This window comes from Hippopotamus amphibius, chromosome 6 (genome assembly GCF_030028045.1).
Source record: "Hippopotamus amphibius kiboko isolate mHipAmp2 chromosome 6, mHipAmp2.hap2, whole genome shotgun sequence".
In the NCBI taxonomy this organism is placed as follows: domain Eukaryota; kingdom Metazoa; phylum Chordata; class Mammalia; order Artiodactyla; family Hippopotamidae; genus Hippopotamus; species Hippopotamus amphibius.
The window spans coordinates 35,210,936-35,238,212 of NC_080191.1; the positions used below are offsets into that span (position 1 = coordinate 35,210,936).

General features: G+C 35.8%; 1 protein-coding gene across 2 annotated transcripts in view; it reads right to left on the reverse strand.

Annotated features, from left to right (window-relative positions):
• PTPRK (protein tyrosine phosphatase receptor type K) overlaps positions 1–27,277 on the reverse strand; it is a 535,150-nt gene that overhangs the window by 76,103 nt on the left and 431,770 nt on the right. For both annotated transcript variants that reach the window (XM_057738295.1, XM_057738294.1), the window contains exons 12-13: positions 26,687–26,960; positions 23,965–24,001 (exon numbers count right to left, since the gene is read on the reverse strand). In XM_057738295.1, the coding sequence (XP_057594278.1) occupies positions 23,965–24,001; positions 26,687–26,960 (311 nt within the window). The remainder of the gene's footprint in view (positions 1–23,964; positions 24,002–26,686; positions 26,961–27,277) is intronic.

Here is a 27,277-nt window from a genome sequence, read left to right on the forward strand (position 1 = left end):
AGCATCACTGACTTGGGTTAGGTTTCCTAGAAGCAGAGCCTGAGACAAGAATTTGGATGCACATGATTGAAAGGTGTGCTCTCAGGAGAAAAGGAGAGAGGGAGCAGGATAAGACAGATAAGACTGTGGTCTCAGCTGGAGTCTAAATTCAGCCTGATCCCAAGGGGGAGCTCAGGAGCTTGAACTGCCCCAGAGCTGACTTCACCTTGAAATGAGGGAGCTGGCTTTTGTACATCCATGTCAGTTAGCAATTGACTGTAGGCTGACAGAGTTGGGAGGTGAGCACATAAAGCCCTGGAAAGTGCAAATGCTTTTAAACCAGAAATGATTCTGAAGAGCAGAGGGGATTTGTGAGCCACTGGCAGCTGGCACTCACAGAAACTGAGGAATGGGTGCACAAGCTTGGTAAAAGACAGAGAATCAAAAGTGACAACAGTCACACAAAAGTACAGCCTTCAAGTGACAGCATAACTGGCTCTTTAAAAAAAGAATATAAAGCAGCAAGAGACATTTTGAAAGATACACATTATAGGATTTCTAACTTAGCCAGCAGTGTTTCTAGCTGTTCATATTTATCTGTATATCCTGACATTACCTGTAGAAGGTCCTTAAAACCTGATTCTTCCATTAGGTGATTGTATCATGTGAAACATGGATGTTTCTTAGTTGCTGTTTCTAGCTGTGCATCTTGAAATTGCTTCCTTGGATTATTTTAATCTTATCAAAGCCTTCATACGTGTGACCCAAACTGAAAAAGGAAGGTTTCTTCATTTCCACAGAATCAGTCCTACATGGTTGATCAGATAGCGGATGGATTATACTCTTAAAAGCAGCTCATTCTCTGCACAAAGCATGTGCACATCAGGTTCGCTTCTTATTTCCCTAAGTCAGAGATCAAGTTCAAGAAAAATTTCAAGCTGACGTGAAAGGAGTTCTCCTCAGAAGTCAAAAATATCATTCGCTACAGGCTATACTAACATTTTCACATGGAAATTGTTATGAACATCAGAACACTGCATGACTGAGTCACAGCATTCATTTTTCTCCCCTAACAAATATTTACCAGACACTTACTAGGTCCAAAGAAAGACACTAAAGATATGTCTGTCAGATAAAATAAAATAAAATGAAACTCCAGGTTGGGAAGTGATATTAGACATAGCCATGTCATCAAAACTTTTAATGGCAAGGAAATTTAAAAAAATTTTTAATCCTATGTAGAAGCCCAAGAAAGGAAATAAATGAGAGGGCAGACATCGTTGCTAAAGCAGAGATAAGGAACGTAAGCTTTGAAAGCTGACTTTATCTTGCCCCACATCCTTGAAAACCACCTATCTAACTGGATTTACAGTTTAGGTAACTCTGTTGACTGGTGATTTGGCTAAGTCCACACAACTTGATTCGGAGAACCCAGATTATCTGATTCCAAAGCCTGGTACATTTTCTTTCACGTCACAGCTAAAGATATGGTTCCTGTCTTCTGAAACTTTGTACCTTGCCTAGAAATAAAATGCACAAAGTAACAATACAAGTGTGTGACTATGTAAATGCTGCAGAATAAATGTTGGAAATTCAGAAGAGGAGAGATGTGAAATTGAATTCTCCTGAGTCATTCTTAGAAAAAAATTGATGAAGTAATTTCAATGTCAGTATAAAACTTCTGAATTTTCTGTGTAAGACTAGACTGTGGTAATTCCCTTTTTTGTGGGGTTTTTCAGGGAGGAGACAGATAATGAGAAAAAGCCAAGCAATCAAAACTTCAATTCCATTTAAAAAAATCACCTATGCTTCTGTTCTTCAATAACCCATTCCCCCAAATGTTTCTGCAATCAGATTGAGCCTATCCTTCTTTTCTCATTTTTCCCAGTCTTTTCCTTTGTCTTTCAATTTGTAGATTTTTTAACTAAATTAAGACAGTTTAAGAAACACTAAAATTTAAAGTGACTAAGAGATGTGTCACCTCCTACTTTCCTTCCCTATAAGAAAAGCATCTGACCAGCTGGTCTAGTGACCTGTCTGAATCAAAGTCCTCAAGCTCAGACCCTGTCTTTTGCTGCACTCTACCCCCAGGTCAGGGCCCTCCAGGTGTGACAAGCTACCAAGCTGCACTTGTCTCAGCCTCCAGGAGGCGGCAGTCTAGCAGCAGTCACAAGAGCAGGGACTTCCTGCGGAAGGCAGGCTTTATTTGAACAGTTCAAGTGTTTCTTGTTTGTTGTGCCTGCTCTGATGTCAAAATCCTGTCTGATTTTGACCTCTAACCTGTTCCTAATTTCCAGCTTCTGCAGAAGGGCAGACTTCGGTGGCTTCCTCCGGCTGCTGCCTCTCACCTCCAGCGTGTAAGCTCTGCCTCCCAACTCAATCTTCCCTTCAAGTCAATGCTGGTTGGTTCCTGCCCCACCCCACACCTGCTTCTGGGTTCTGTGCTGTTTTTCAGCCTCCTTGTGGTTTTCCTCCTGGCTTCTGGCTCTGTGTGATGCGTCATGCTGCTTCCCACAAGCTTAGCCAGTCACCTAATAAAGATCAGTAACAGGAGTTTCCTAAGGGTTTGTAAAGGCCACTGCTCCAATAGCTTCATCAAGTCGTACTTCTAGGACAGTAACTCTAAACTCTGATTATTATGCACAAAATTTTCAACCAAATATAAGGGTCATTATTTATAATGTCTTACTTGCCTATAAACTGATGATAATTAGATAAAAAAATCAAACATCAAATATGAACAGTTTATGAATATAAACTATCAGGGCGAAAACATTTACCTCTTTAAGAGGATGAATAAATGAGGTAATTCTGGTTTCCAAGGGTTGAAAGGTTATGTAGGTCCTACAGTTTTTGTTTTCCTTTTTTAATTTTAAATCAGTTGCATGAAGTAAGGAATCAGTAGTGTCTGGCACAAATGTAGGTCTGGCTGCTGAGGGAATACCAGCAGCAGTGAAGTTCACCATGTGAAGAGCAAAAGTACAGTTAGGACAGAGCTGCCTGCACCTGACACCAGATCTTATTCCCTTGGATGATAAATAATTTTTAAAGATTGATTTTGATAACCCAGAAGTGTACCTTGAACTAGTTCTAAGCTATGTGATCTTCCCAGAAAGAAAGCAGCTGAGTTTTTACGTCTGAACAGCTGATGGGAATCTGGGTGAAGATAATTTGGGGCTTTTGGGAAGTGGAGAAAGTAAGAGATGTGAAGAAGGTGGGAAAAGACTGAACACATTTTCAGTACTTGTAAATTGTTGCCAGTTGTTTGCATTCCCTGATGAGTAACTCAGACAGGCACTACTGACTTTGGTACATAAGGGGAGCACTTGGGGCCTGGCATAGATGCCAGAGCTATGCTCTGAGTCTGAAAGTGGATTTTGTTGGGAAATGCCTGGAGATACTGAGGTATACTGGCTAAATTGTGGTAGAAGGTAGCAATTGTTGATGTCAGATTTAGAGCATGAAAATCCAGCTGACAATCTCTTTCCAAAACGTTTAGGATATATTCGAACTTCATGAGATCATAGCTATGTTCACAATTTTTACCTTGCCAGATTTCTGAGGATTTCAGAATAGAACAGCATATGTCTGCTATTACTGCATTAAGATAAATTTTTGTTTTATTTTACTGACACACAGAATTAGAAGTTAAATGAAACAGTGGTTTTATATTTAATGAAAGATTTTGTATTGTGAGATAACATTGGGAATTAAAGGTCAATTTCACAAGTCAGGAATAGGATTGCACACAATATTGGATCTGATTAGGGTCCTATGAATGCCAATGAGATCTGAACCCCTTAGGTATCACACATCTTCACACAAATAGAAATACTCCTTTACATATATGACCAGTTTCTTGAATCTAGATGCGTTCACCAGTACAAGCTATTTTCTGGTCAAAATGTACACATGGTAACTAAACCATATTAAAAATTATGTTATACATATTATTTTTTCACACAAAGGGCAGTGCATTAAAAATAAAAACAAAAACAGAAAGAACTATATGCACAGTTAAAGCCATTAAAACCCAAATGTACCTCACTATAGACAAAGGCAGCTAAGGCAACACAATTAGCTTCTTTAGGTTTTCAGGAAATAATCCAACAATATGATTGAAAAGCTATAACATGTATTCAAATCAATGGCCTATTTATGATCAGCAGTTTTTCAACAAAGTGTTTGGTACAAGCTTCCCTTTGGTAAAGGAAAAGAATCATTAAAATCCTCACTGAAGAAATATATTTATTTAGACTTTATATTTGCATGTTTAACAAAACATGTTTTATTCACTCACTCACTCATTCATTCATTCATTCATTCATTCATGTAGCCAGTGAATAATAGTAAATATCTGTGGTAGTAATTGAAGTGATGTAGAGATTGATACCAAAGAAGATAGGGATTTGAGTTTTGTGACACCTATAGTCTCCACAGACTTTAAAACAGGCCATCAAAAAAGTTTTTAACATTTTTAAATGTTAACAGTTTTAGCATTTAAAACTGTTAAGTTTTATACTTTACAATTCCTCTTTGGCGAGTAGAGTAGTTGTGTCAGATGCTATTTTTGTTTTGTTTTTAATCCAAAGAAAAAGGATTGGGAGATCAGAAGTAGATGGACAGGATGTGATGCTGAAATATGAACTGGAGTTATGTAAAGTATATAAGTCCTTAATATTTGTGGATTGATTTGAGTGAGATGTTTACATCAAAGTTGCATACAGTGAAAAACTGGTAAAGAAGCACATATGTGAAGGAATGTTGTGTTTCGTGGCTATATGAACCGTGCAACAAAGAAAGAGTAGCAAGAGAAAGATGAAGGCAAAATACACGATTTTGAAACTAATTTAATGTTGTTTGTGCTGGTTAAAAAAATTTAGGGAGTTCTCATTTTTTTGCTGCTTAAAATGTTGCCTTCCCACTCAAAGGACATTACTTATTAAAAACAATTATATTAATTCCCTTTTCATGAAACATTATCAAATCCTTCAGTGAGTGGTTTCTGCCAATACATCTGGACACATGATGGCAACATGGTAATGATGTAAGGAAATTCAGATTTCCAGTTTATGACCCACCACTTGAAGATATGATACTCATTAAAATATATCATGCCAAATGGATTAAATGCTCCAACCAAAAGACACAGACTGGCTGAATGGATACAAAAACAAGACCCTTCTATATGCTGCCTACAAGAAACCCACTTCAGACCAAGGGATACATATAGACTGAAAGTAAAGGGATGGAAAAAGATATTCCATGCAAATGGAAGTCAAAAGAAAGCTGGAGTAGCAATACTCATATCAGACAAATTAGACTTGAAAGTAAAGGCTATTACAAGAGACAAGGAAGGACACTACATAATGATCAAGGGATCCATTCAAGAAGAACATATCACAATGGTAAATATCTATGCCCCCAATATAGGAGCACCTCAATACATAAGGCAAATGCTAACAGCTATAAAAGGGGACATTGACAGTAACACAATAATAGTGGAAGACTTGAACACCCCACTTACATCAATGGACAGATCATCCAAACAGAAAATAAATAAAGACACACAAGCTTTAAATGACACATTAGACCATCTCGACTTAATTGATACTTATAGGACATTCCATCCCAAAACAACAGACTACACTTTCTTCTCAAGTGCACATGGAACATTTTCCAGAATAGATCACATCTTGGGTCACAAATCAAACCTCGGCAAATTCAAGAAAATTGAAATCATATCAAGCATCTTCTCAGACCACAATGCCATGAGACTAGATATCAATTACAGGAAAAAAACTGCAAAAAATACAAACACATGGAGGCTAAACAATTCACTCCTAAACAACCAAGGAATCACTAAAGAAATCAAAGAGGAAATCAAAAAAAATCTAGAAACAAATGACAACAAAAACACAACAACCCAAAACCTATGGGACGCAGCAAAAGCAGTTCTAAGAGGGAAGTTTATAGCAATACAGTCCTACCTTAAGAAACAAGAAAATGATCGAATAAACAACCTAACCTTACACCTAAAACAACTAGAGAAAGAAGAACAAAGAAAGCCCAAAGTGAGCAGAAGGAAAGAAATCATAAAGATCAGAGCAGAAATAAATGAAAAAGAAAGGAAAGACACCATAAGAAAAATAAATACAACTAAAAGCTAGTTCTTTGAGAAGATTAACAAAATTGATAAACCATTAGCCAGACTCATCAAGAAAAAAAGGGAGAAGATGCAAATCAACAGAATTAGAAATGAAAAAGGAGAAGTAACAACGGACACCTCAGAAATACAAAACAGCATGAGAGACTACTACAAGCAACTATATGCCAATCAATTGGATAACCTGGAAGAAATGGATACATTCTTAGAAAAATACAATCTTCCAAGACTGAACCAGGAAGAAATAGAAACCATGAACAGACCAATCACAAGTACGGAAATTGAGGCAGTGATTAAAAATCTCCCAACACACAAAAGCCCAGGACCAGATGGGTTCACGGGAGAATTCTATCAAACATTTTGAGACGAGCTAACACCTATCCTTCTCAAACTCTTCCAAAATATTGCAGAAGGTGGAACACTCCCAAACTCATTCTATGAGGCCACCATCACCCTGATACCAAAACCAGGCAAAGATGTCACAAAAAAAGAAAACTACAGACCAATATCACTGATGAACATAGATGCAAAAATCCTCAACAAAATACTAGCTAACAGACTGCAACAGCACATTAAAAAAATCACCCACCATGATCAAGTGGGGTTTATCCCTGGGAAGCAAGGATTCTTCAATATACGCAAATCAATCAACGTGATACATCATATCAACAAATTGAAGGATAAAAACCATATGATCATTTCAATAGATGCAGAAAAAGCTTTTGACCAAGTTCAACATCCATTTATGATAAAAGCTCTCCAGAAAATGGGCATAGAAGGAAATTACCTCAACATAATAAAAGCCACATATGAAAAACCAAAAGCCAACATCGTTCTCAATGGAGAAAAAGTGGAAGAATTCCCTCTAAGAACAGGAACAAGACAAGGGTGTCCACTCTCACCACTGTTATTCAACACAGTTTTGGAAGTTTTAGCCACAGCAATCAGAGAAGAAAAAGAAATCAAAGGATTCCAAACTGGAAAAGAAGAAGTCAAATTGTCACTCTTGGCAGATGACATGATATTACATATAGAAAACCCTAAAGACTCTACCAGAAAACTGCTAGCACTAATCGATGAATTTAGTAAAGTAGCAGGATACAAAATTAATGCACAGAAATCTCTTGTATTCCTATACACTAACAACGGAAGAGCAGAAAGAGAAATTAAGGAAACCCTCCCATTCACCATTGCAACCAAAAGAATCAAATACCTAGGAATAAACCTGCCTAAGGAGGCAAAAGATCTGTATGCAGAAAACTTTAAGACATTGATGAAAGAAATCAAAGACGACACAAACAGATGGAGGGACATACCATGTTCCTGGATTGGAAGAATCAACATAGTGAAAATCACTGTACTACCCAAAGCAATTTACAGATTCAATGCAATCCCCATCAAATTACCAATGGCATTTTTCACAGAACTAGAGCAAGAAATCTTACGATTTGTATGGAAACGCAAAAGACCCCGAATAGCCAAAGCAATCTTGAGAAGGAAAAATGGAGTTGGTGGAATCAGGCTTCCTGACTTCAAACTATACTGCAAGGCCACAGTGATCAAGACAGTATGGTACTGGCACAAAAATAGAAAGGAAGATCAATGGAACAGAATAGAGAACTCAGAAGTAAGCCCAAACACATATGGGCGCCTTATCTTTGACAAAGGAGGCACGAGTATACAATGGAAAAAAGACAGCCTCTTCAATAAGTGGTGCTGGGAAAATTGGACAGCAACATGGAAAAGAATGAAATTAGAACACTTCCTAACACCATACACAAAAATAAACTCCAAATGGATTAAAGACCTACATGTAAGGCCAGACACTATAAAACTCCTAGAGGAAAACATAGAACACTCTATGACATCCATCAAAGCAAGATCCTTTTTGACCCACCTCCTAGAATCATGGAAATAAAATCAAGAATAAACAAACGGGACCTAATGAAACTTAAAAGCTTTTGCACAGTGAAAGAAACCATAAACAAGACTAAAAGGCAACCCTCAGAATGGGAAAGAATAATTGCCTATGAAACAACAGACAAAGGATTAACCTCCAAAATATACAAGCAGCTCATGAAGCTTAATACCAAAAAAGCAAATAACCCAATCCACAAATGGGTGGAAGACCTAAATAGACACTTCTCCAAAGAAGACATACAGATGGCCAACAAACACATGAAAAGATGCTCAACATCACTCATCATCAGAGAAATGCAAGTCAAAGCCACAATGAGGTTATCACCTCACACCAGTCAGAATGGCCATCATCACAAAATCTGGAAACCACAAATGTTGGAGAGGGTGTGGAGAAAAGGGAACTCTCCTGCACTGTTGGTGAGAATGTAAGTTGGCACAGCCACTATGGAAAACAATTTGGAGGTTCCTTAAAAAACTACAAATAGAACTACCATATGATCCAGTAATCCCACTCCTGGGCATATACCCAAAGAAAACCATAATCCCAAAAGAAACTTGTACCATCATGTTTATTGCAGCACTATTTACAATAGCCGGGACATGGAAGCAACCGAAATGCCCATCAACAAATGAATGGATACAGAAGATGTGGCATATATATACAATGGAATATTACTCAGCTATAAAAAGGGATGAGATGGAGCTATATGTAATGAGGTAGATAGACCTAGAGTCTGTCATACAGAGTGAAGTAAGTCAGAAAGAGAAGGACAAATATTGTATGCTAACTCACATATACAGAATCTAAAAGTGGTACTGATGAACTCAGTGACAAGAACAAGGATGCAGATACAGAGAATGGACTGGAGAACTCGAGGTATGGGAGGGGGCGGGGGGTGAAGGGGAAACTGAGAAGAAGCGAGAGAGTAGCACAGACATATATATACTACCAACTGTAAAACAGTCAGTGGGAAGTTGTTGTATAACAAAGGGAGTCCAACTCGAGGATGGAAGATGCCTTAGAGGACTGGGATGGGGAGGGTGGGGGGGGACTCGAAGGGGGGGGAGTCAAGGAAGGGAGGGAATATGGGGATATGTGTATAAAAACAGATGACTGAACCTGGTGTACCCCCCCAAAAAAATAAAAAAGAAAAAAAAAAGAAAAAAAAAAGAATATGGGTTTTTTAAAATGATAAAATCATGACCCTCAAATAAACATAAAATGAGCATGGGTCAAAGATTTATTTAACTCATTAGTTAATGAGGGGGCTCGTAAGATGTCACAGTCTGTTCAAAGGAGAATTAGAAGAACACATATGTAGAGACAGGTGAAAAAAAATAAATAAATAAAATATATCATGCCCAAGTGTGGCATGTCTGGATTCTATTCTATTTTGGGGACTCGAAAAAGAAAATATTCTATGATTCTGTGCTCACAGAAGCTCCACAGCAAAGCCTTCCTCGGAGCAACCAAACAGAGACAAATGTTAAAAATATGCACTGGTATTGAAGGTTAAGTTCTGTAACAGTGGTTCTTAGCAGGGCATCTAGTGACTTCTGGAAGCATCTAGAAAATGTGTAGGGACGTTTAGGTCTCCCAGTGATTAGAGTTGAGGCTCTATAATATTTAGTTGTGGGAGGGATGGGCAGTCTATATTAATACATGATGCAGTCTGTGATTCTAAGAGTAGCAGCACATGCAGAGCGAAATAAGCCAGAAAGAGAAAAACAAATACTGTGTGCTAACTCATATATATGAAATCTGAAAAAATGGTACTGATGAACCCAGTGACAGAGCAAGAATAAAGATGCAGTTGTAGAGAATGGACTTGAACACATGGGGATGGGGCGGGGGGTGAATGGGAAGCTGGGACGAAGTCAGAGAGTAGCATAGACATAGATACACTACCAAATGTAAAATAGATAGCTAGTGGGAAGTGCTGTATAACAAAGGGAGATCAACTCGATGAGGGGTGATGCTTTAGAGGGCCAGGACAGGGAGGGTGGGAGCGAGTCACGGGAGGGAGGGGATATGGGGATATATGTCTAAATACAGCTGATTGACTTTGGTGTACCTCAAAAGCTGGTACAAGAGTGTAAAGCAATTATATTCCAATAAAGAGCTTAAAAAAAAAAGAGTAGCAGCAAACATCAGAGTATTCCGTATGTCTTTTGCGTGGTTGTGTCCAATCATTTAGGTAGTGAAGTACATACTATTTTATTTCCTTTAGCTCTTTTATATATTAGGGTTGGGAAACTTTATTAATTACTTTAAAAAACTATGTATGTTCAGGGAATTCAAGGGCCATGGGAGAATAAAAGTCCAATAAAACCACTGAGTTTTATAAGATCTTATATTCTGTGGCAGCCACATCACAGTCCTGGGAGCAGGTCCATTAAGGAGATCTTTGGAATAATCGTTCAGATCACCAAACTCTAAGTTGGCTGCTAGTAGCATAGTTGTATAAAGAACATTAACTTTATAGGTAAGAAATAATTACCAAAAAAATATTTAGGAAAGGAAATGATATTTAAAAGCCATAAACAAAAGAGAAGATAAATAACCATAATCAATGGAAAATGGAAAGAAAAAGAATGCAGAGAAGTAGGATGTGTGTGCCTACAGATCAATAAACATATCTTTTTCATCTTTGTTCTCCTGAAACTGTTTACACTTAATATACAGCATGACAAGTTCTCAATAACACATTGAAATAAATATAGGAAATAAAGAATTAACAAAATAGCAAAAAAAAAAAAAAAGATACCTCACACATCTATAAAGCTTCCTTGTAAAGGACTACCAATAATCCATGTTCTTTTCTCCCCAAAATAAATGACCTGATTTCTTAACGTCTTCCTCCTAACTCATTCTTTTAATTGTGTTTGGAAGTGAGTCTTGTTCACCGTGCCGCCACCTCCCCCCACCCTTTTATTTTGAACTAATCAGATTTTTCTACCTCCTCTCAGTAAGCAGTCCTGTGTATCTGATCACTAGACCTGGGTCTCTGATGCTCATAGATCCTCCTTGGGAGGAACAAGAGACATTATATACTAAGTTGTTTAAGTCATCCCAGATAAAGACTGAATTAATTTACATCTCAGGGGAAATTTGAAACTGGAGTCTCCGATCCTGAGATCCCTCTGCTTCCTTCAGAAAAGTTAATTTAGGTCATTTTCTGATACCCTGCATGATGAGCAACTGTTCCTGTGAAGGAATCCAAATAAAAGCATGAAGAAAATGTGGGGCAAGTCACTTCTCTAAGAGAGTTCTCTAACCTAGGCTCCAGACTTTCCAGAGTCTTCTGGACCTTGGCCTGTCAAGGCTTAAGAAGCTCTATTTAGAATATTTAGAAAATCAAATTTAGATCTTATTATTCATATGACACTAACACATATCAGTCTAGAATAATTAGGATTTTACTAGTTATTTCAATTAAGTCTTTATTTAGATAAAGAAAAACAGAGAGAAGGAAGTCATATTTAAGGCATCTGCAAAAATCATTTTTAGCATCGTTTTGGTAAATAAATATCTTGTGATCATGACAACAGATTAGGGAGATTAGCACATCACAGGTTATTTGGTCAGTTCTAAAACTGAATTCCTCTGAAACAGAAGTAATCCACAATTCAGCAGTATGAAATATTCTTCTATTTTCTCTGTAATATATTACTTTAGATGAGTGTACATATCATGGTGAAATTTGTCTTTACTTTTTTAAGAATTTTAAAACAATCATATTGAGAGTAAAACTGTAAATTTTGCTTTACAATACATTTCCATGTGGTTTTAACACTGATTCCCCAAACCATATGTTCTTTATCAACAACAGGAAATATAGCTTAGATGTTTTACAGCAATGTTTCACAGACATCATTATATTGAACACTGAAAAAGATTTCTATCAAAACATCTGGTAAACAGAATTCAAACTGAACTTAGCTGGTGATATGCATATTTTTTTCTAACTTTTTTCAACTTGGATATATATCTTAAAAGAGATGTAACTATTTTTTCTTCCAGGAGAAATTTAAAATACAAATGTAATTTATATATTTTTTATGATTGTTGTGACATTCGTCCTTTGCCATTCTGCAAAGTATTGTGTGACTCTGTGAAATAGCTACTTTAAATTTGATTAAAAAATTTTTCTTAGCAGTGAATTTAAAAACACTCTCTACATATGCCTCTGCCAACTGGTTTACTCAATGAATCCCAACATATTCCTGTGGCTACTCATGATTTCCTACACTTTATTTTTTGACACATTTTGTTTGCTTTTAAAGAATAAAAAGTACAGTTTTCACAACTTCTATGGATACTGCCCCACTCAATATGAGAACGTCTGAAGAATTCTGAAATCAGACTGTCGGTGATTAATAAAAGCTTATCATAAACCAAGATGATTTAGAATCTACTGTAGCTCAAGAAATGTGACAAAACCACTATGCACTTGAAGATATTTCAAAGCAAACTGAAGTATTTCCAGGCTTCCCCAAAACAACAGACTTCAATAAAAGAGTTTGGAATGTTTGTTAATTTTTTTCATTCATCAACACGAAACAAAATGCGTCACATAAATAGTTAACTGTGTTCATGTGATCATCTCCTCATTCTTTACAGGATAGTTTTAAAACAACAATCAGTGGTTTCATTATGTGGATCATTTAACAATAAAACATTGCCCATTAGATAAGAAAAGACTTAAAAGACTGGAATCAGTAGTGATAAGGGTATACAGAAATCAGCATTCTAATCTATTGTTTGAAATGTACAATTCTACTCTCAGATATCTACCAAAGAGAAATGAAAGCGTATGTCCACAGAAAGACTAAGACAAATGTTATAATAGCTTTTTTTGTAATGGCTAGAAAGTGGAAACAAGTCAAATGTCCATCAACAGGTGAATCAATAAACTGTAGTATACCCACACAACAGAATAAACTGCTGATACATCCAGCAACATGGATGAATCTTGAAAAAAAGATAAAGAAATGTAAATTTGTATAATTCTTTTTGAGTGTAATTTGGCTGTAATATTTTAAAATATATATATGACTTAGAAATACCACTTTCAGGAATTTGTCCTATAACATACAATGTAAATTCTTAGCCAAGGATGTTTAATTCATTATTGTATGTAATAGCATGACTTTTGAACAACCTAAATGCCCATCGATAGGGAGAAGGATTAAACATACATTCTTACAATGGAATATCTGTACTTTTTGACTTGAAAATATGTCCAAGACATTTTAAGTTAAAAAATGCAAGTTTCAGACCACTATCTTAGGATGATGGCAATTTAAAAAAAATCCATCTTTAGGTAGAAACAGAAATATAGATATGCCTCTATGATCATAAATAAGTCAGGAAAGAGATCCTCACATTAGGTAAGTATGTAAAATTTTGTATTTACAACATAACATTAGATTGGTGACTTGTTTTATAAAATCTGAACAAAAACACCTCCATAGTTTTCTGACAGGAAGATATTTGTTTAATGGAGGTTATTAGTTCATTCTAGATTATAGCAAGTCTATAACATAGACTGTAAATATCCTACCAAAATGAAAAGAGAAGCATCCGATTTCCAAGAACAGATCTTGGCAGAGTTGAGGAACTTCCAAGAAGAAGAGGATAGCTCATGATTTAAGACAGATGTGGCCGATGACTATTTTTACCCCAAACCTGCTTTGCATAGTAACTGCATACAGGTGTCCTCCTCTCCATCCCACAACTGTCTTCTTTGAAACTCAATGTCTGGCTTAGTGCCTGACAGAGAGTAAGCACACAATAAATACGTTGTAGACGGAAGACCAAATTCCCAGTGTTTAGCAGCTGGTGGAACAGGTAGGTGTAGGGAATTAAGCAATGGACAAAGATGTAGTCAAGGGATGACTATCGTCCACAATGATGATGTGAAACTTAAACTTTAAAAAATCACAGACCAACAAAAATAGTTGTTACCATGAGCACTTCTGAAAATTGATGTGATAGGAAGCCTAGAGAAAAGCTGAACTGTGTGAGGTGAGGTCTTAGCTACAGACTTCTTAGGACCTTTAGTTTTCTTTCTTCCTTATTTCTCCAAAAATTTTCTTATTTGCTCTTCTCTTCAGTGCACTGTTAGATCACCACCAATGAATCACATTTACTTCAAACTATCTCCCTTACTGGCTGAATATGTCAGAAGAATACTTGGCCAATACAAAGCAGCTTTTTATAAAGGAGTCAGAACTGAGAGGATGGTTATCAAGGAGAGAAGAGGTAAGTTTTACTAGTAGAGTTAAACTCTACCTCAAAGGCATAGCCCAGTTGGATTTTCACCTGGGAAAGAATAGCAGCAAAAAGACCAAGAAAGCAGGAGGTATACAAGAATTGATGGTTTCCTCAAAGGCAAAGACTGGGACTTTAACAGGCACAGAGGAAAAGGTGTTGTAAATAACAGCAACAGCCAGCAATGGAAACACCGTCTTTTTAACTTTACAATCTGGAAGGCACACCTGCACACACAAACACCTATCAGGGAAAGCAGCACCGGTTTAAAAGGACAATTTGTATATTTCATGAACGGCCAGTGATACTTAAACTGTAAACTTCCTTCTGCTACCACCAGGGATATACAACATGTGGTGACAATCACTTTGTCACCTCCACCATATTTACAAACGCGAATTTCTGCATTTCCTAAAACAAGGACACGGAAATGGTCGTCTCTTTGCCAGTAAAGTCAGCAGGAGCTTTTGGAATAAAGAATACACAATGTAAGAAGTGAAGAAGATTCCAAATTTCAAAGTTCAGTCAAAATTCGTGTAAAAAACAGCAGGTATCGAATCTAGAACTATTTTGATGTTTGGGTGATAAAACTCACTTTCTGTCTCTAAAATGAAAACACACTAAACTATATGTGCTCAAGTATATGGCATTTTTTATATGTTTCACAAAATCTGAGAAATTTTTATTTTTAAAAGAAATTAGAATTTTACCATGATTTTTACAAAGGTAATAAGGTGCTACATGATTGACTTGAGAAAACCGATCACAAAAATACCCACTTTACTAATCTAAAAGTTTTAAACACATAAAACAAATTAAAAAATGTCATTCATTATCTTTTCCCCTTATCAATCACACATAGTGGTCACTGCTCATTCAAGAAAGATCCAATTAACTTTCTACTCTAATGTCATTTATTAAATCAGAGAGATAATCTTTAAAGTAATCCACATTTCATTAAAAACTGAATAGAATGCATAATTTCAGACACTAAACTGATAGGGGATAAAGAATACTTTGTCTATTATGGAGCAATAATCATAAACCAATGCTCTATAACACTCTGCAAATGTATTTCACTGAGGCCAAACTGGATTTTAATCTTTTATTCCTGCAATCAGATAAATACAGAAAAAAAGAGAGGCAGAGCTCATGTTACCATAATACTGCAATAAAGCTAATGTAATACTTCTGATGTGGGGATTCATTCTAAGGACCTGTTTTTAATTGCTAAGAATAAAAATAATTTAAGTTTTCTATCATTTAGCATTTGCCTTGTTCAAAATGAAAGGATTAAATAGGGAATCTGTACTGCCACTATATAAAGATAATAATATCAACTGATAAATGTGTGTGTGTGTGTGAGTGTGTAGAAAGGTTGGACCTTCAATAGTGCTTGGAAATCTCCTCACCTACATATCCAAATTCCTCGTTTACAAATTTTGCTTCCCACAAAACTGCAGGATACAATTCAGTTAAATTTCTGCCACATAAAAAGGATCCCTTTTCTTCCAGTTTCCAGTAATATGTTCCTCGTTTTCTTCTGAACCCTTGTAAGTAGACACTTCAACATTCGCATTTCTACTGACAGCCTGTTAAAGGCAATTCAAGCTTTTTCTGTCTTGCTCCTCAAAATTCTTCCAAGCCTCTGCCCACTGCCCAATTCCAAAGTCATGTCCATATTTTTAGGTATTTGTTCCAGCAGGATCGCACTTCCAGGTACCAAAATCTTTATTAGTTACTTTTTATGCTATAACAAATTGCCATGCATTCATGGGTTAAAACAACACAATTTTATTATCTATGATTCTAGATGTCAGAAATCCTAAATGAATCTTAGGGCACTGAAATTAAGGTTTGGCAGGCCTGTGTTCCTTCTGGAGGCTCAAAGGGTAAAATCATTTCTTTGCCTTTTCTAGCTTCCTGAGGCCACCCGCATTCCTTGGCTCATGTTAATATTCTGTATATAACATGTGTGTGTATGTAAGCATTATTTTCAAATTTAAAAATAGTTTATTACAAAAATAGAGTAAATGCTCTTGAAAGTCCTAAAATGTCTGCAAAATAAACTAGTAATATTTCCTTAATATACAATTGCAAAAAATTATAATAAAATAAGAAATAAATATAATAATAAGTAAATAAATAAAGTTCAATTGGCTTCTCAAAACAGATTAAAAATCATCACTAGCCAGAAATTTCCCATCAGTAACTTTTGTTTTTGAAAACTCCCCATTACTTTAGTAGAATACTTACATAGTATACATACTTACATTACATACACAATTTTTATTCTATTTTTTCTAGCCCTTACTTTTTAAACCTATTCTCCTCACAAAGAAAAAAGGTGAAAATTAATATAAGAAAAAATAAAATGAATAACTCAAGCAAAATTTTTCTTTCTACTTTTTTTTTCCATTCTAAGAGTGTAGTATAGTTTAGATGGAAAGAAAGCAAAAACTGACTGGAATACCAAGAGGGCAAACTTCTTATTCATTAATTTTTGTTCTTTTTCTGTAGAAGATTAAAAAGAAAACAAACACTTCAAATTGTTTTTAAAGTCAATAAAATAAAGATGTAGTAAAAAAAAAAAAGATGACATATATCTTCAAGGCATTGAAGAGTGAAATAATTGTGGACAACAACATTCACTCATTCCAAAGAGATTGTATTTATATTACATAGGCATGGACTTCACAAATATAAGCAGATGGCATTCCTACTCTCATAAACCTTACTGTCCATCTAGACAGTTCTTCATCCTAAGAAATTTCTGAATAATAGATAACTTGGAGAATCACTAGCCTTTGACTTCACTGTAGAAATATTACACTTTTATTCTACTCTAGTTTTTCATAAATAAAGGAATATTTTAGTTTTGCAAATAGGTTGAAAAAATCTACTAGCTGTTAATTTCTGATAAATTTCTCTATATTAAAAAAAAAAAAAGAATTTACAATGATAAGCCCTTTGACAGAGCACCAGGAAATACTGCTGCCTAACAGAGGTTAGTTCCAAGCCATGACCACTGATTTAAGCTTTATTAAAATTGTACTTATTCCCTGCTTGGTTTCAGTTAGATATACTTTCATTTTCCTCAGGCTGTAGTCTATTACTGATTTCCTGCAATTCCCTCCCTTCTGAGGTGAAGAAAAATGAAACCCCAAATCAGATTAATTTTTGAAAATGAGCACATAGATACAATAGGCAAGAAGAATGATGCAGGTTTTTTTCCCTTGCAAGAGAAAGCAGAGTGAGTACCAGCAAAAGTACTTAGGCATTCAGAGGAAGAACAACAAAGTTATTCTCACTGATTACAATTTTTCAGAAGAGCTGGCAGCTTCCACAATGCTAATTCTATCCTTGGTACCAAGAAAGGCCCCACCCCTACTCACAATTTCTTAATAGCCAGACTAAAGTATCACATGACCTTAATTTCCAGCAGCATAAAAAGCGATATAAATGGATCCTAAAATTTCTTCCTGATGCTTTACCATTTCCTTCAACATGTAGCTGGCAAACTATAAAGCATCCTCGTATAATTTAAGAAATTAAGGTTAGGATTTTAGAACCTGAAACCCAATTAAATATATTTTTTTCTTCAGACCTCACCCCTACTTTCAAATCCCCTTTCACTGTAGTTGTAAAGGATACAGCACAAGACTGCAATTTAAAAACCGAGATTGTTGAGATGTACTCAAGTTCATGTGTGATAAATATGGTGGGAATGAATTCAGTCAAAAAGATTCTACACACATGGTACAACCAACTGGAACTTCCATGGTATTACTGTAACTTCTTGACAGGCTAAGTGTTCTTTTTCTTCTCATACTTGTTATTTTTGAATGCCTGATCACTTAAAAACGCACTTTTATCCATCTGCACACTCAGAGAAAAGGGCACCAACGAAAAATTTGACAAAAGCAGCGTAAGACAAAATTAAAACTATAAAGCAAATGCTTTTAAGAAATTGCTCTTTATCCAGCAATTAGGGAACAGATAGGAAAGGAAGGAAGAAATAATAAAGTAAATAAAATATTACCAGTGTTTGTAATGTTTTATCATATATATTGGATAAAATCTTCCATGCACACCTACTCTTTTGTGACAAGTGATTTTTTCTTAATGTTGGAATGCATGTTAAAAACGCATGCTAGCAGTGAAGTCAAGATATTTTGAGGGGCTGGCAAAGACCTATATCATCACTGTTTAATATAAGTAATATTCTGAACTAATAATGATCTGATTTAGACCATTTCCAGGATGGGAATATACAAGAGTTAAACCAACACCTTTCACAATCATAGGTCAATTTTGGGTTTATCAACAGAATAAACAAGCTGATATTAAATGAATGGGTGAATGGACACATGCATGCTTTAGTGTTTGAAATTCTCTTCTTTCCATGGCTTCTAGGACCATGTGGGTTCCTCCTTTCCAGCTCTTTCAGGGACCCAGTGAGGATAAATACCAAAGTACCTATGCCAAGGCAGCAAATGGGTTTCTGATATTCTAGACTAACAGGAGATTCTCTACTTTTAAATGTCAATGATTAAGTTATATGGACTTTAAGTGATATCTACCAATCGTTTCATGAAATAATTGGTCCTTTACACCTCATCTTGGAACCAAGCTACTATTTCTCATTATTATTCCTAAGGGGAAATAAAAATCAAATGTCAGTTCGGACATTACCTGCTGCAACTAAGATTACCCACCAGTAGTGATTTTGATAATAAGGACATTTATTTTTTTCACATAAAAATCTGGAGTTAAGGAATTCCAGCAGTGAGGATCTCAGTTCGGGGTTGTTAGGGCTCTGAGTTGGTTTATTTGTTTTCTTTGATGTTCTCTTTTTAGCCAATTTGGCTCTCAACTTTCTAAATTACAAAATAATGCTCCAAATAAGATCGATAGGTTGGGGGCTATCTTTGCTATCTCTCCTTTCAAAAGTCAGGAAGAAAAAATCTTCTTAGAAGACCAGTGATTATCAAAGTGTGGTCACCTGAGGAACAGCATCAGCCTCAGCAGCAAACCGGTGAGAAATGCACATTCTTGGGCCCCTCTCCAGACCTACTGATTCAGAAACTCTGGAGCTGAGGCTCAACAATCTGCTTTAACAAGCCCTCCAGGTAATTCTGACTCAAGCTTAAATTTGAAAATCGCTTACTAAGACCAATCTGATTCATACCCTGTGTCTGAGACCACATTTCCTGAGCAGCGAGGGTACTTTCTCCTCAAGGTCTTGCCTGTGTTCCCTCTACCTTGAAAGCTCCTCCCCAACATGGGTCCCTCCCTTAATTCCTTCACCATACCACTGTGTCTTTCTCTGATAACTGTACACAAAATAGCAATACCCTAGACACACGTCCCCACATTCCCTATCCTCACTAACTGCTTTATTTCTCTGCAAAGAATTTATCACCATCTGACATATCACATATGTATTTGTGCCTGGTCTGCCTCCTTCTACTGGAATTTAAGTTCATGGAAGTTAGGGCTTTGTTTGTATTTATTTACTGCTCTACCTGCAGGGTGTAAAACATTGTTTGGTGTATAACAGGCACTAAATAAATGCTAAATACATGGCTTTCATATTGATATCCAAATGAAATTGGAAGAAGTCAAAGAATGGTTAATGGTTAGACAAAGAGCAGTTTGCCAAAGAAAACTATTTACAAATGGAGATTTGGAATAAAATCCATTCCTGACTTGAAAACTTAAGTGTTTTTCACAAATGAAAAGTAGCCGTATTTCATTAACTCAGGAAAAAAATCCTCTTTTCACCATCAATGCTACGTTCAAATAAATTTACTCATATTACACTTTTCTGTTCTATTAAACTTGATAGCTTTTATTGGAAATAGACAGATTTTACCAACACAGAAACCTCCATCAAAATTAAAATTTTAAGTTACCAGTTTTCTTCTAAAAATACAGAAATTCTTAAGAGGGGAAATTGGACACCATCAAAATAGTTTCAAAATGTAAACTACTTCTATAAACAGATTATAATGCTTTCAGTTTCATATCCTATTGGTCTTATTTCTTAGTTTTATTCCAGGGAATTATTTGATATCTTGATTACTTATTAATGCTTGCTTGCTTATAATTTTATGTAAATGAGCATGTGGTTCCATTAATGACTATTTATATATTGAGAACATTTTAAATGACATAATATGCTAGACATAATTGACCAAGATAAAAATAAAAATTCAATTGAAATGCATCTCTTGTTAGTTTAATATAGACAAAGCATATTTCCTGAGAAGTACTTTTGAAAATTCATTGAGTAATTTCTATTATAATTCATATAATATTTTCATATTTAAATCTAACCATTAAAATATCACTCACTGAATAATTTCCTTGAGAAAAAAATAAAGTTTCATGCTATACATTCTTTACGGCACCATGGCACAAGATTCTTAGCTGCTAATTTACAAACAATTTTGTGTGTGTACACCAATTTAGAGCATTGTTATAAATTATATGTAAAAAGCCAGAAAGCAAACCTGATATCAGTCTAAAACAGTGTTCTTTCAGTGGTCAGAGAGTCTTGTGCTTACACATGTTGAGCATGCAAGTTGCACAATGCTCTTCACTGGACAAGTGACTTTCCAAGGTTGCCCCTTTTTCTTGAGATTTATTATTTTTCTTGAGACTTGCCCCTTTCCTGAGACTTATTCTCCTTTGTGCTTTTCCAAAGATAACAGAGGACTAAATTCCTTTTCGTATGTTTACAATTCTGATTTTGGATGTGCTATTTTATAAACGGTATGACTTTCATGATTTCCAGTATAATTTAGATAAACCCTTCCACTCCATTCCTGACGCGTATCTTCTCAATGACTTCTTAACCTAAACGTGAGTCAGAGAGCAGGACCAATGATCCCAACTGCAAAGAACCTAACTCCCAGAATGCTTCTTTTGTCTCATAATATATACTCACATCACTATTTATTTTAGACATTATGACGTTGATTATTCATATGTTTTCTTTACCACTCAAGTCAACGTCTGTATTCTCTTTATGTGTTGGCTACCATTAGGTGTGACTTCCAAGGAGGCAGGAAATGAATAATCCATTATATTGGAAATTTTTTAGAATAACTTTCACAAGTCAAAATATTTCCAAAATGATCATGCTATTCTAGTGTGTAGGCTACTTGTTCTTGGCTTTTAAACTCATTCACATTTCCCACAAGAATTTCCAGTGCCCTAAGTCAGTACAGTGCACACATTTTAAGTATATAGTTTAATAGGTTTTTGCCTATGTATACTAGACACCTGTGAAATATTGAATCATTCCTTGCCTTGAAGGGTCCTTCATCCCTTCCTAGTCAATATGGTTATGTCATTTAATAAGTGTATCTTCAAAATGCCCTGCCAGAAACGTTTTAATTTTCATACTGAAAATTTTTATAACAAAGCTGACCATACTTGTATGCTTTTGTTAGTTTAAAACATAAGGCAATAACTTAATTTTACCTTAATAGTGTGTTTTTATCTATATAGAAAAATACTAAGTGCCCAGAGAAGGCATTACATTAGATCTGGATAGAGGCATCTAAAAAAAAAAAAAACAAAAACACCCCAAGACAAAAATAAAAACAAAAACCCTTACTTTTTCCCCTAAAAATCTCTATCATGAAACCTTAGTTTTGTTTTTACTTTTATTTCTTTAATTACTACATAACACAGATTATGTCCTTCTGAAGCAAGGTACAAAATGATTATAATAATTATGGTGATGATAAAATAGCAGTTAACTCTTAACTGATAGTTATACTACGTACAATTTGGGCATTTTGGATATATAAACTACTTTAATCTTCACAATAATAGTAAGGGATAGGTACTTAATCATTCTTATTTTTAGAATGAGAAGTTAAATATTTTGCTCGACTTTACAGAATAGTAAGAAGGGGCAAAGTCAGGGTTTGAATCCAGATAGTCTGAGGCCAGATTTCTTTCACTCAATAAACCACACTGTCAACCTGAGACCCAGGAGTACAGCAGGGCTAGATTATTAGGCAAAGAAGAAACTACCACAAATGGACCCTATCTTACTACCTCTGAGTTTCTGACAAATATTCTATGCCACATAGTAAATCTGTTTTCCCTAATCTCAACTCTTCTGCAGTCGAAATATGATGTTTGTTATCATAATTTTAGTTGTATCGAGCGAGGGACAAAATGACACTTAAGCTCATGTAAATGTGAATAATTAAATAACCGAATAAGGAAATTTTAAATTTTAGAATCCTTTATACATCTAAAAAACTTCTTGCAGGCTGATGTGAGACCATTTTATATTTCTGGTTCTATTTTAAATCTGGAAAAGCATAGGCTCTAAATACCTTCTGCTATTATCTTCTAAAAATTTCAACTTTAACTCTTGATCCATATGCCAAGTTTTTAAAATAAAATAAATGCCTATACACTATATGCATCTGTATATACTTTCTCTTCTCCTTCATTTAGGATTGCTTTGTTGTTTAAAATATCAGGAGGAATCTTAGTATTTGAATTGAAAAAGTGTATATATTTTCTCTTCTGTGAAGCTTTTTTATTACCCCTCATGAGTCAAGGGAACAGTCTTTCGTTATTGCCTTTACAAATCAAGAGTATAAAACAAATGCTTAATTGAGCAGATTGATGATTAGATGGAGAAAAATGATGAAAGGGAAGATGCCAGCACAAACAGAATATGGCCATTCATTTTTACTCCAAATGAATCAACTAGTGCTCATGAATGGGTGCCTAATACTAATTCTGGCAGCAAACCACCTAGAGCACCAGTCCTCTGCAGAGCCCCACGTCTGCATGCGGACAGCTTTTTCCTCATTTCTCTTGCTAGAATACATACACCAAGTAGCTCTCTCTCTCCTGTTGGCACAGTCAAATAACTCTTAAATGAAGGATTATAAACATTGTGAATACAGGAGCCTTTCTCCTACTCTGAACTCTAAACATTCATTTAAAGATGAAAACATTTTCTCTTAAAGAAACAAGGCAACTAAACTATACTATGCAACACCAGGAGGAACAGCCCTGGCTGTTCCCAGATCTAATTTCTCGGCATCAGTTGAATTAAATATTTTTTTTAAATAAAAAAAAGTAAAGCATCTTCAATCAAACTGGACTACCAATATGGACCCGTCTCCATCCATACCCTTGCATATGCCTAGACTAGCTCAGTCTTTTTGTGTTTGATTGTCTACCACAGAAAGTAACAGAGGTTTTTAAATAAGGAATTTTCTAGTTTGAGCTGATATTGCTGAGCTTTTCCTAATATGTTGGCTGATCAGCAGCACAAGACCTTTCGGATACTAAATGGCAGAAACAAGCCCTTCGAAAGTTTTCTAAATCCTTCCTATTCTCATACCAAGATTCCTCCAGTCAAGTACTAGAGGATGGAAAGTAGCACCGCATTACATGTTAAAGACACCCAAGTGAGTGAGAGAACTTGGCTGGCAGTTTAACTGGGCCCTACTACAAATACTCTGTAATAGAAGTGCCACATTTAATTAGCCCTGAAGCAGGGAACAAAGCTCTTTCATTTTAGAAAGTTGGCAAATAGAATTTGGAAAAAAAAAGAAAGCAAACCTCTTACCTTTGGTAGCAATTCTTACACACTGGGTTTTAGTTTCCTGATGGAGTTAAAAAAAAAAGAAAATGAAAGAAAATCGTCAGTTACTATCAGATAATGCTTCCTATTTCATAAACTACAACTAGTATGAAGATCAATCTGGGGTTATAAAATATGTTTATAAAGAACAGAATCACAATATTAAAGACACCATTTTTTATATATGTTTTCACAGAGATTTTTTAAAAATCTAAAATAACTTAAAAAAAATTTAGTATTTTCTAAAAATTTAGGTTTACCTTGTAATGAAATACACTATCTAGACTGGGACAAGCAGTACAGCATTCTATTTGCATTTATTGTACTTTTTGAATGATCAGAAAGAAAAATGTATTTGCAAAAGCTAATACAAATCAGACCCATATATGAATTTCATTTTCACCTCATAGCTGTAGACTCAGATCAAAGCTGAACATTATATACTTTCACCTGGATCCGAGTATAACTAAGGAGCTAAATGATGAAAAAAAGATCATCAAAAACTTGCATCACAGTTGCAGTATATTTTATCTGTTCTTTTTTCTTTTTTAATTTAGTTGTTAGGGATTAAATATTTCTTGGTGGGATTAATTTCCTCCTCTTGCTAGACAGATGGGATCAAAAAAGTAGATCTAGAAAAGGGAAAGGACATTTCAGAATTTGAAAAATCTTTTCTTTTTCCTATGTTTTTAAATGTTGTGGGGTGGTACCAGGGTGTAGAACACAGTGCTAGGTCTGCACCTCATTCCTTCAGGACTTAGTTCATTCAGTTTGTATCTTTGAATACATAAGAGGTTGGAAAAGATGTTAAAGACAGAGAACAAAACAGAGGCTATTTGTTTTCAAGGTGTCCATCTTGGGTAGTTCCATAGATTGACAAACCAAGACTTTATATACTTTTCTCTTAAGCATTTATTATTTTTAAATGAAACAAAATAAAGCATTGAGGGGAAATTAGTAATTAAAAATGAAAATCTGCACTTCTATTACTTAATTGTGACCTGAAGCTTTCCTAGTGAGCTCCAAGAGATTGTTTCACATTCCCATAAAGGCTCAAAGGGATTTGATTTCCTAAAAGCAATTGCTGTTAACTCTTTCAGGATTACCAGCCTCTGCTGGTAGGAGCCAAGGCAATTGTAAAACTTTTTTCCAAGATAACTGTGAAATATATTCTTCTACTCCGTACTTTGATTAAACCACATGTAGAAATATTAACAATTAGAGGAGAAAATTCACATCAAAGCTTTTAAGGAGTGCCAGAGAAAATTCTTTATAAGTAACAGACACTCATTAACACTTCTCTCATACCACACACCAGGTAACAAAAGTTAATTTGGAATCTCTCACCTCTCTAAAGATGAATACCGAAACACAGAACTATGCTACTTTTTATGCAGAATGGAATAAAGCTTCTATGGTTGTCTCTTTTTTGAGCAGCCCCATCATGGCAGTGGTATGGAATGATGTGTGGGAGGGAAGTGGGCAGGCATTTCCTACTTATGTAAAAATAAACTAGAAGATGAGAAGAGCATTTTTAACCATGAACAGCCTCTGGCCTTGAAGTACATCTTAGAGGATGCTGTGGCATTTTTCTTTCCATATACTATAAGCCAATCATACATGTAGGCACAAAGATAAAGCTTTCATTCAGAAGTTCTCATGGCCCCTTACAGAAATGCAAATGGATTATTATGTCTTGAAAGGAAACTATTCCAAGATATAATAGGACTGTTGCGATTGGATAGCACATATTTCACATCATCTCCCAGGTACCCACCTCAGGGACTCAATTACCCAAACCCAGCAATACAAAAGTCATTCTTCTATTGAATTTTAAGTTGTAGAAGGCTTATATTCTTAACATTTTTTTCTATACCCCCCTGCAATCAATCAATCAATCAATCAATAAATGAATAAAATATGTTTCAGGGAAGAAAATCTTTCAAGAGAACAGCATGAGACATGAAAGGCCAGGTTATTTCCCTACATATGGACCCGCTGGTAGTTTCTAACTTCCTGTTGTGTTTCCCTCTTCAATATTCATTTGAGATCTGTGGCAGTGTTCAAAAACAACTGTGTCCAAAATGGGAAAAGGAGGGGCAGTCAGGGAAACGGAAAACAGACTTCTCTAACCGCACAGCATCCCGCCATCGCCAGGCTGCCTTCCGTTTAGGTTCTGTCAGATATACCACAGGCGCCCTATTACTTTGTAATCAGAGGATTGTTCCTAGTTATTTACTATTTGGCTGGTACCCCCTGAAAAGTTTATAAGGGTTTATTAGCCTGCTGTGGAACACGCATTCTGTTTATCCTGCAGTAAATTTAATCTTCTGAGGTGTGCCACTACTAGGCAAAGAAGACAGAACAATGCCCCAAATTTACTGGGGCTGCCGTCCTGGCAGCAGCACACCTCCTTTTCGAATCATTTTACTCACAACTGCTCCCGTGGGCTTCCCTGAAGAGGACTCAGGGAGACAGTAGTTACTAGGAAACAGGAATCCTGTGCGATATAACTGGCATGGAGCCCCAGCTCTACACTAGGCCCCAAACCGAGCACGCTGCTGGCAACAGAAACAACACCCCCTACACGCTGATTTTTTCTTTTTTTCTTTTTTCTTCCCCTGACAAATGTTACTTAGTATTTATAAAATTCAACTGCAGCTTTTCCTCAGGGCAGTGAAAAAGCAAAATCTTGGAGGAAGCTCACCTTCTCCACACTGCTCATTGCTTGGAAATAGATGTTATATCCTTTGCGGGGAGCCAATGGGGGGTTCCAAAACCCCTGATAGGTCCTGTTATCGCCCACTGTGAACGGGGCAGGTTCAGGAAGATTCCCTGGGGGTAGTTCGGCAGCGAAGTAGTATGGTGCACCCCCGCTCATGGCATTTTGGTATGTGACAGGAACCTGGTAGCATTCCATGGCTCCGGCTTCTCTCTTGGTTCGGTGAGGGTGCAATTCCTCCACAACAATCTGATAGGCACTTTTTGGAAAAAGAAAAAAAAATAGCACACATTTAGAGATTCCAGATACTGAGATTTCTCAAAAAAGGAACAGGGTATTTAATATCAACACGCAACGTTTCAGTCTTTAGTCTTAACCGCCTGCATTCTGCTTCTCAACCTATTTTGCAGTAAAATAGAATTTCACATGGATTCTGCTTCCTCCTAACCCCAATATAATTACTAAGGACCTGAAAAAAACAAGAAAAAAGACAAATCACCATAGAACTCGACACATTTTTAAATGCTGAGAGACGAAGCGACAAGCCACCCTAATAAGGAAACTGACACTAATCAG